General features: G+C 32.3%; 1 protein-coding gene across 1 annotated transcript in view; it reads left to right on the top strand.

Moving 5' to 3' along the window:
- The first annotated feature begins 119 nt into the window (after positions 1-119).
- The window catches only part of LOC129233826 (uncharacterized), a 54,288-nt gene continuing 42,711 nt past the window's right edge, over positions 120-11,696 (top strand). Inside the window, exons 1-4 of the mRNA XM_054867789.1 lie at positions 120-178; positions 2,700-2,876; positions 4,064-4,191; positions 8,819-8,923. Of these exons, the coding sequence (XP_054723764.1) occupies positions 2,716-2,876; positions 4,064-4,191; positions 8,819-8,923 (394 nt within the window). The 5' untranslated portion in view covers positions 120-178; positions 2,700-2,715. The remainder of the gene's footprint in view (positions 179-2,699; positions 2,877-4,063; positions 4,192-8,818; positions 8,924-11,696) is intronic.

Here is an 11,696-nt window from a genome sequence, read left to right as displayed (position 1 = left end):
TCTGGTCGATAATTTTCTATCGACCAGAAGTCTCTTCTTTACAAGAAAAGAAGAGACTTCTGGTATTAAGACTCTCACATCTTTTATGCGCCTAAACGTATAATATACTGTACCAAGTAGCAAGTCCCGCAAGTGGTTAGAGCCTTACTCCGCTCCAAAAAATTAATGTAAATAAATTGTAAGTTTTTAAAGCTGCTTTTTTGGAAACATAGTTTCAAATGAACATCTTTTGAATTTGTTGAATAAACTGCATTTGATTCTTGATTGAAACAAATTGCTCCAGATGTATGAAAATCTTCACTCTGATTTTCCAAAATATTGCTTTCGTATTTCAAATAATTTCATATCAAACTTTGTTTTTCTCAAAACAGTTTATGTTAGAGATGCTTCACTTGACGCTTATTTGATCTTGGCGATTTCTTTTAATTTTATTTATCATCGCCATGTTTGGTAGAAGGTGATGTTTAGGTTCCCAAATTTCCGAAAATTTTGGGCTAACAACCAATGTTCGAATATATGATATTTTCGAAAATATCCGATATTTTGATACATATCGGATATTTTTATGTATATCCGATATTTTCAATCAGCCCAAACTGAACTTCAAAATAGAAAAGGAATCCTAAAATCACTCTTTCTTTTCTTTCCTTACATTGTTATTATAATATTTAGACTTTGAAGTAAGGTTTCTTTCATTATTTATATTTAATATTTCATTTAATGTTTCAATCAATTTTAATGGAGTTAATTTAGCATTAGCTGTTTTATTCATTTTTCTTCTGTTAGCTAGTTTTTCAGAAATAAAATAATGCCTTAGTCGGTGGTGCGCAGTCATAAGACATTTTCTTTTTTTTTTAACCAACGTTTAATGTTTACTTAGGCACTTTTAACATGAATTGAAATTGTTACATTACTAATAATTTTATGAATATAAATTTAAAATTAAAGGAATACTATATTACTTTGTTATATAATGATGTATTAATACATCATAAAAATATAGTACAAAACTTTTTGGTTATTTTTAATAATAAATGAACAATATCACTACAACTTATATAATTTTTATTTTGAAAATACCGTAGTTGAAAAAATAAATATGGAAAATATCAAAATATCATGATATATTCAAAATGAATATTGGATATATGTTGTGATATATATCATGATATATATCGGCAAACTCTGCTAACAATACCTCCTAAAACTGAAAAGTTTTCAAAAGCACCCTTTAAAAATGATTTTGACGCTTCAAGGGCAAATTTTGCATAAAATGGATTTACAGTTTATATTTGTCTTCCAAACCTTTCTTAAGCCACAAAAATGGGAATGAGTTGTTTCTGAAAATTATTTAAATTTCGTATTTAGGTAAAACATTTAAAGTTTTTTTTTTTTTTTTTTTTTGGGCAATGACACTTCAAGTTAACGACCCGTGTGTCACCTGTGTAAAGAACTCCACTGCTTTTAATGCCAAAATACATTTTTGCATTCTTTGTTGCTATTTTGCTCTATAAATTATAAAATATATTTGTTCTTTTTTTCTTGCAAGTGGCTGATACACTTGCTAGTTCGTCAAACTAAAATGCATTTCTTATATATTTCTGGGTAGTCTAATTCTTTGCACCTTCATTGTTAAGCAGATTGATTTGACACGCTGCTAATGTAACATTTCTGTAAAAAAATTAGATATTAAAACATCAGTAACCCTGGACCGGTGTTTGTTTCGATACATTGGTTTAGAGAAAAATTCTAAACTGGTTTAAAGATGTGGGATGCACACCGGTTTTTGGTGATCCCACCCCAGCCCGAGTGGTTATGAGTAGTATAGACTTTAACATTTATAAAAGCCCTTTATTAATGCAATTGAAAAGGCCTCAAATTGCATTCAAATACAGTAAAACCCCTCTAATGCCGACACTAATAGTTCACAATAGAGGGGTGTCCGTAGGACGAGTTTAATAATTTTATTTGCCGTAGAATTGGGGAATTAAATATTGTCCCCATAGTAAGGGTGTCCAGTTGGCAGGGCCCGACTAACTGAAAGGGAGGCCTAAGGCCTATAGAAACAGATTTGGAGAGACAGCAAAAGAAATTGATTTGTAGAGATATGCTGACATTTAAAGACAAAACCTGGATAGACATTTGTTTTTCTTCCTCTACTTATAAAAGTTTTTATTGTTTGGTGATATATATTTGCTATCAAGTTGACAATTCTCATGCAATAAAAGTAGATGCTAAATGATACTCTTCCTGCCAATTTTAGACAAGGCCTCAATTATTTTTTGGCAACTGCAGCAGTGGACAGGACTATTATTCTACGAAGATTTTATATTATATTTTGCTATTTTAAATGCAATAATTAATTAGGAGATTTTATCTGACAAAAAATTAGCTCAAGACAGGAATCTTCATCTTCGATGGGATAATGCATAAACGTTGCTGTTTTGTTATTCATGTTGCTGTTTAATGCCTATTTTCAAATTCATTAGGTTCTTTCCCTTACATTATAAAAAACCAGCTGCGGTGTGAAGAAGTAATGCACTTGGTTATAATCTCTTGGAATAAAGTTTTTTTCCACTGTAATGTTTTCCATAAGTCTCTACCATTTATACAATTTTGTTGTTGTAGTTTAAACTTTTTGTTTTGACATTGAAATAATTCATTTGTAAGAAAATTAAATGTTTCTTCTTTCTGCTTAGTTAGCTCTGATAGAGTATGGAGAATTTTAAGTTTGAAGATTATCGTCATCCATGGGAAACTGGAGATCATTGGGAGTTGAAGCGAGAATTTATGGAAAGATATAAAGATACTTATCCTATTGAAAGATTGTTGTGTTTAGCACAAGCTTACTCAAACATAGAGTTGCTGCATTGCAGGTAATGTTTCATTTACTTCATATTGGATTTAGATTAAGATTCAAATTGAGTTACTTTTATATATATTCATTAAATCTGATGTAAGCAAGGAATCATTCCCTCATTTTAAACCCCTCTGTTTTACAGCTGTTTTAGTTTCAAGTAATCTGACATGATAAGCAAAAAAATTGACCTAATTTCTAGCTTGTGCCAGGGCTGATTTGATAACTTTTTTTTTTTTCAATCTGAAAATTGAATCACCAATACATGAAAACACATTCAATTCAGGTTCAAATTCCTCGTTTTAAACAAACCCCCATGCGGTGATCAAAACTGAAATTTTTGGTCACCATTTAAATTTGTTGGTATCTCATTGGCTACTGATAATCTGCAAATTTTCTGTCAGTCTCAACTGTCAAATAACTTGGAACTCTAAACCCCATTAATGAAAAAAGTGTCATTCTTAGATGGCTTCTAGCCAAACGTTGAGCCTTTTTGTTCCACAAAAATCCATTTAATTTTTTTTTTCAAAGAATAATCACTGGGCTTATTTTTTGGTGAATTTGTTTCACATGCATTTTAGTTTGTAGTAATATTTGTAATTCTATATTTTGCAATTATGTTTTTGTTCTTTTTGTAAACTATGGAGCAGCATCAAACTAAATAAATCTTCCTTTTTTTTGCTTGTAACTTAGTATGCCAACTTCTTTCGGATTTTGAATTGGGTTTGCAAAAGGAAAAAGGTTGTGAACCACTGCGTATGTCATATGGCTCAACTAATTTGACCACAGCCGATGATGTAATTAAAACTCATACTGATTAGTCACAGAATGTTCCCTGTAAATTTGCTATTATGGTTTAGTTACTTAAGATTAAGGTTTTTTTTTTTTTTTTTTTGTCAAGAAATTATTACATAACTAATATTCAAAGTGATTCAACAACAAATAGGAGACTTGTTAAATAATATTGGGCTTTATGCGAAAAGATTTAACCATTTTTATTTATTTCAAGCAATCTGGTGCCCAATTTCAAATTCTGTAGTGCGTGACTAAAGTGCAGAATTTTCAATATTTTTCATAATTTTCAGATTTTTGTAAAGAAAAAAGCTTGGGATTGCTTTGTGGTTATTAGTACTAGTTTTGTATTTTTAGAGTTGTATGTTTTAAATGACAAAGAAGTAGATTGCTAATGCACAATGTTGCTTATAGTTATCCTGTAGATGTCATGAAAGAAGTCCATGAACTTTCAAAACCTTTAAAAGCTTGCAAAATATTTCGTGGAAGAGGTGGCATAGCTTCCTCACATTCAAATGATGCTACAACTCCTACAAACAGAGGTATGAGAAATGTTATATTATTTTTTTTATTAACCAACAAAACCTATTAAAGTATGAGGGCAGTTCTCAAAAGGTGGGAGCAAATACAGACATCAACTTTTAAGCTTTAACACCAAATAACTTTCATTTTAATTTACTCAAAAAATTTTGAGTTAAATTATAATGCTGCATAGAGACAAGAATTAACATAAATTATGGAAAAAATGCTCTTTAAATACCCTTAAAAAAATATTTTCTCTGCTAAATGGCCCATTTTTGGACATTCAAAACGTTAACTGAGCAAATGAACCATCAAAACAAAAAATTTTTTTTAAATTATTTCCATACGTTAAAAAAAAAAACTAATGGCACAAATCTCAAATTGAATAATTTTTTGATAATATTTTCCACAAATTACAAAAGTAAAGACATATTATTTATTTTGTAAACGATTTTAGAAAAAAAGGAAGTTGGAAGTTTGATGAATGTCCAAAAGTTACGATTTGGACAATGCTATTATTTGAGAACTTAATACATGAGTTATATATTTTAAAGATATTTTTTGATCTTCAAAATCAATTTTTAATTATTTTAAAGTGTTTTCATATGTTTTTATGCAGTATTTTTGAAGCAAAATCATTTTTCTTAAACACATATGTGAGATGTCCAAATTGCGTTACGATCTAGACGCCGATAATTCTGTCCATTTATTCAATACTATAAATGATCTTCTGTCTTGTAACCTTAATAAAAAAGGCCATTGTAATGTTAATTTTTTTAACATTGGTATTTTTCACAATTAATACGTTATGCATTGACCACGACATAAATAACAGTAGAAACACAAGTTTTGATAATAGCGAACAGTAAACAAAGGCAGAAAAAAATCGGCAAGCAAACCCCGATTGGCAACTACTCACAGCGTACGATAAGCAAAGGGTTACCAGCGAGGGATTCCGTATTTCGCCAACAGCGCCAGTTTTGGCGACTTTATCACCTGCACTGGCAAAATGGATGTTTTTTTTTTGGATTCTACGAAACCATAACAAAATTTTATTATTTAAAGACTAGTATACGAAGTCATTCATATACTTCAGAAATCTTCTATTTTTTATTTCAGAATTTAAAAATAGATAAAATTTTCATTGGAAAAGTTCAAAAAGTGAAACTTTACCTACTGGACAACTGTATGTCCAAAATCAGTTACCTACAGACTGATCATTAAATTTGCTATTTATTAATTTTTATAAATACCTGCTGTCTTTTTATGTTTGTGTATGATGTTCTAGGTGTACATCCTATGAAATAAAAGAAAAACTGATGTATAATTTTCAAAATTTTAAAAATGGCTCAAAAGTAACATTTTTTTTCCACCTTTGAGAACTACCCATGATGTATAAGAGTATTACTAAACCTTGTTTGCATAGTTGAGCTCGTTGAATCAATCTCAATAATTTAAACATTAAAGTCAGTCAATAAATAACAAGACAGAGGCTATACAACAGATTTTATTCCACATTCTTTAAAAAAATGACTGAACTTGTTTAAACACTTGTCCCCCTGGGAAATTAGTCGTATAGTTCCTACTCATAAAAATGTTTTGGCTGCTGCTGGCACCAATTACGTAAACACTTCTTTACTTCATTGTCCAAAGGAAATCATTATCCCTGAAGTGCTTTCTTGAGTTCCTCAAACATGTGGGATCACATGGGGATAGATGTGAACTATAAGGGGGTGATTCAAGATTTCCCGCTTAAATTTCCGTAAAAATTATTTTTTTTGCATTGGCTGTGTGCGGTCCAATAAAACTTTCACGTCCTGTCATCCTTTTGCACGACAGCACTAAACCACACACAGCCAATGCAAAAAAAAAGAACTTTTATGTTAATTTTAGTGGAGAATGTTGAACTCCCCTCCCCCCCCCCCTATAGTCCAGATCTATCCCCATGTGATTTCACATCTTTGGGAAACTCAAGAAAGTACTTCGGAGACAACAATTTCATTTGGACGATGAAGTAAAAGCATGTGCGTAATTGGTGCCATCAGCAGCCAAAGGACTTTTATGAGCAACCAACTATGCATTTAATTTCCCAGTGGGATAAGCGTTTAAGCAAGTTCAGTCATTTTTTTAAAAGAATGTGGAATAAAATCTGTTCTATAGCCTCTGTCTCGTTATTTATTGACTGCCCCTAATACTATCAAAGTTTTAATTTTGGACCAACGAATAGCATCTATATTCCTACAAATTCTGTAATGAAATCACATGGGGTAGTTATATTGAACAAATTTTATTGTTATTTAGACTGTGTTGAATTACATAAGTCAGTAACTTATTTTTTTTTTAAATGTTTTTCACGAAGAATGGAGCAAAAAATTGAATCCTTCTCCCAAAATAAGTTTTTTAGTTCATAATTATTTGTAGTTTCTTTATTTTTGTCATAAAGAAAAGATAATATGACAGCATTTCTTCATAAAGACAACTTGGGGTTTGTTGGTCCACTTTTAGAAAACCCACAAAAAAACTAAAGTCTTAAAGAAGCAATATTATATAATATTGCTTCTTTAAGACTTTAGTTTTATAGTATTAGCAACAGTGAATTTGATGAAAAACCAAGTTTTGCTGATTCTTGAGAAGATATAACATTTATAAACAGCACAAAAGTAGAAGTCGATTAATTTAATTTTTGGTTTATTTAGTATGTTATTTGTATCTTTAAACTGCATTCCCCCCCCCCTTCTAAACACAAAAATACAAAAGAGTGTGTAATATTTATCATTAAAATTGTAACAATTTGTTTTCATGCGGTAATGCAGACCAATGTACCGAGGCATGTTGATCCACTTCTCGAACTTCTGTTAAAAAATTAGTGTAAAAAAGAGGTAATGCGTTAGACTCGCATTTTACGCCGAAGGTTACATTCCACGGAAATTCTGCGTAAATCAAAACCGTGTAACTTTATAAGACTAAATAATAGTGTTAAAATGTGTGTTAGGTTCCATAGATAAAAAACTCTTCATTCTAGTGGTAGATAAATGTATAATTAGTTTGCACAATGTGCATCGTTCATAAAGAAAACTGATATTAACAAAATGTTTATAAAAGAGAACTGGTTATGATATAGCATATCATAACCAAGCAGTTATTGATCATTTCTTTTGCCAGTTATTAATCATTTTTCTCTGTAATCCTTTCTGCAGATTTTCGGCACCGCGGTTTCAGCAGATTTTCTGCAGAAATTTCACTGAAATTGTCAGTTTTCGTCTCACATTTGAACAGAACTGTTTTGCAGCTCAGGCATCTGTTCGGCAACGTACCTCACAAATTTAGTAATATTCTGCTTTGGGAAAGAGACCTATTTTATTGTCGTAAAACACATCTTTGGAATCATATTCTTTCAGAATTAAGGGCAATGATCTTTTTCCATTCCTTGCAGATATCTTCACTAACACTGCCACGTTCTCCACAAATTTTGTAAAAAGTGATGTTTCTTTTCTTGAAATTTTCAAACCAACCGCTGCTTACTTTGAAGTCTGAAGTTCAGTTGTTTTCCAAAATCCTCCGCTTCTTCTCACAATATGTTTTCACCAGGCGGAATGTTCTGGGTCTTGCAATGTGTTATCCATCTTATCAAGCATTTCTCCACTACCAACATTCTCCAATCTTCATTTTTTTTTCTGATCCCCTTGACTGTCTCATTAAAGTTTTTGAGTCTCTTTGTTTTTAATCATTGTTAACAATGTGCTGCTTGAAATACCAAACTTCTTGTCAATTGTAATCTTTTCCTTTCCTCCTTTTTCTACAGCATTAATGACTTCTTTTTTTTCCTTCTGTGAAAGTGTACTATGTTTTTGTTTTGTAGCCATTATTCGATACAGAAAAGAAACCTTAGCTTGTTTGCACCATTAAGTAAAGTAATAAGATGCAGATTAGAACGAAATGTGGGACTAAGTTTTCTTGGAACTCGTCATTCAAGTTAAAACTGTGATTGCATTTATTCTGAAAAGTTAACCATTGTCCACTACTGATAGAAAACAGCATCTGAAAAGCATCTTCCCTCCTACATGCTTGAACTGTGGGGAACACAACTGTGAAAATCACAAACAAAAGAGGGCCTGAAGTCACTTTCCTCTTCTCAAAAGCACTATACATAATTTGACAAGGGTTTGCCACACATGGAAATAACTATTGTTTGCTATTTAAAAAACAAAACAAAAAATATTTTTCAATAAGAGTGAAACATAGTCTTATGAACATTTTGACCAGGTTTTATATAAGCAATGAAATATTTTTACGCTTACACAAAATCTGGTGTATATGAATTCATAATTTTTAGAATTACAAAGAATGCTTCTTCAATTAATAAAATGAATTGCTCATACGCACATCCTCTTTGTTATGAAAGTTTAAAACTTTTCAAACTTATCAGCATTCTCTGAACTCCTTCTGTTTTTTCTTCTAATTTTTACACAAAACTTTTTATTTTATAATAAAGTAATAATTAGGTTCTTAAACCGAAATTTTTTTTTCAAATGTATTCATACTCAATAAAGTAATAACAATTTGCTAATAACTTATTGTTATTATTTTAAAGAGATAAGCTATTCTCATATTTTATAGCATGACAATATTCTCCTTTTCGACTTGTAGGAAAAAGGAAAGTGCTTGATGAAAATGCTGGTAAAAAGACGAAATTCATTAATTTTTGTGCAGCCTCTGATGTTTCAGAAATGGATCCCAACAGTATGTGTAGAGGTACTTTTTCTTTTGTCATCCATTGAACTGCTGTATAATCAATGTTCATTATAAGGAAAAATCCAAGGTGAAATTCCTATTCTAAACCAAAATGTTAAGTGGAATTTTTTAGGAACTATGTGGAAATGGATTTTTAATTTGGGAAACACAGTGACCGCCGCATACAGTCGGATCCCGACTTACTCGAGGGATGTGTTCCAAGACCCCTCGCGCAAGTTGAAATTTCGCGTTGTGGAAAAACATATGTTTAGAAATATTTTATAAGCATACCCAATTATTTCAGACACGTTAACAGCCCTCAAGTTGTTTCAAATCATTTCTTAACTATATATTACCGTTTTCTGTATGAAGAACTGACTTTTTACTGCATTTTAGAAAAAGCATTTCCAAAAATTACTGTTTTGAAGCACAAAATCGATGAGATACATGGATTAAAACAGTACAATACTTACGTTAAGCACATTACTGCATTAAAAACCACTGAACAGTAGATATCACACACTTAATTATAATTTTTAAAGTAATGAAGATAATGGTTTATGCGGTGTGGGAACACCCCTCTTTCTGGCCTCCTTAAGCCACAATGAAAGAGCAGCTTTCATTTTTATGATCTTTGTATTTTTCTTAGACACTACTCGACGAGCTTCACTTTTGAAACTAAGTTCTAAACATCTACGGGTTTCCTTTTCTTGAATTTTAATTATATGTATCGAAGATTCACTGATACCTAATTGTCGTGCTACCTTCGAAATACCTTTTAATTGTTCAAGCATATCGAGAATCTTGACCTTTTCTTTAATGGTCAGAAACTTTCTCTTTTTCTTTCCATTATCGCCAACTTTAAATGAAAAAATCGCGTTTGGGGGCCATTCTATTTTATCAACGTTCGTATGTAAAATGAAAAAAAAAGTTAAGAATCGGAGCGTTTTTTTGTATAAACTAAAACAAAGTGCTGTTTAGACTAATACAGTGGGTTAACTTCCGCTTTCAGTGATGCTAAAGGGATGAAAGTTCATTCACAAAACCAATATTTAGTGTCAAGGAAGCACATTCTAATGCTCTGCCGCTCTTTTCCGAAAAATTTCATGTTGCAGACGAGTAATGTGCGTCAGCAATAAAAAAATTCATTACTCATGAAAAACTCGCGTTATAGCCATTTCGCGTAAGTTGGATCGCATTGTAGCGGGATCCGACTGTATATGAATCACGTTTGTTCAAAACAGTTTTGATTCCATAAAGCGGCTGATTCAATAAAGTGGCTAGTTCAATAAAGCTGGATTTTATTCTGTTTTTGACAATTTGATGTCATGAAAGTGGTTGATTCAATTAACCACTGATTCAATTAACTGGCGTCCACTGTATTGGATAATCAATGCAATCCTATGTCCTAGTGTGAGCCCTGATCATACTGAATGCTAGTACATAGGTTTATCTGTAGACAGGTATGTCATGGTGCATCGCTATCATTTTTGAAGATTCCATAGAAAACACATTAGAAGACCAAAAAATAACTTTCTAGGCTGTGGAAATGGAAGCATCGTCGTCACAAACAACCTCTACGTCAACGACTGCCTTGAATGCCAAGAACATTAAAAATTCAAAAGAGACTTACCCCATGTTGAGTGTATGTGGACGATAGGAATGAAACATAGTAATTACCGTACATACTTTGTTTTAGTTTAAATTTCGAAGTACACAGGAGTTGACAGGAAATTTTGCATGGTGATCACCAGGTTAGGGATAAATAGCCAAACACTTAATTAAAAAAATATCAGCAGGTGAAATATTTGAATGTTAAAAAAGAAAAAAAAAAACGTGGAGCTGGAGCTTGAAAAGTTTGTCATAACAGGAAAAAGTTTTTATTCTATTGCATGGTTTTCGAAAACAGTCTAATGAAATGAGCACAGGATTGGAAGCTCAATTAGAAGAGGCACACAAGATGGTGGGAAGTATTCAGGGTTCAATTGGATACATACGATGTCGGTTGCAGGCCATGCCGCCCAGAAAAATGGCGCATTGGTTGGTAATCGCCTTGGTGGCGATGTTGAAATCATCACACATTAAAAAAAATTTCATTGGGGGAAATGCAGCTACGCATCAACACTCACAGATAAGTTGAGTATTAGAATATGGTCAGTAATGGAAGGCTCCTTTCCGGCACAGTCTGCATATGGGCCCCCGAAGTCATTTTACATACAGGCGAGTTTCATCCAATGATATCATCCTCTCCCACGAAATTTAAACATTCTTGGTTATATGAATACGTTGTAATTAAAAGTAAAAGAAATTTCACCTCATTTTGAGGACTAATAAATATGGCTGAAAGCCACGGCCGTCTAAGGACGCTGAGCAATTATGCTTTTGCATCGCCATCATCGAAGAAAAACGGAGAGCCGCAAAAATGCACGACCAAGCAGACTGGGAGCTGCAGGCAGAGTGTGTTGGGGTGGAAAAATGAATCAGCGAATGAGTGATTGGCGTGGAGACGCCACGCAGTGCGGGAACCAATGAGCGTGTTTGGCGCCCAAACTACAGAGAAACAGAGGCTAGCCATTTTAATGGTGGCTCAAAAAAATGAAAAAATTGGATCATCAACACAAAAATTGAAAAAAAAAAAAAGACACAAAGATAGAAATGCAGAAAAATGGTTAAAACGCCTAGCTGATATCGTAAAATGCGCAGAATTTAAAGGGGAATGCAGGGGAAACGTGGAATGCCCCTGGAAAAAAAAAACAGAATGGGGGGGGGGAAACGATTAAAATGATCTAAAAAT

This window comes from Uloborus diversus, chromosome 1 (genome assembly GCF_026930045.1).
Source record: "Uloborus diversus isolate 005 chromosome 1, Udiv.v.3.1, whole genome shotgun sequence".
NCBI lineage: Eukaryota > Metazoa > Arthropoda > Arachnida > Araneae > Uloboridae > Uloborus > Uloborus diversus.
This window is presented reverse-complemented; position numbering and strand designations above follow the sequence as displayed.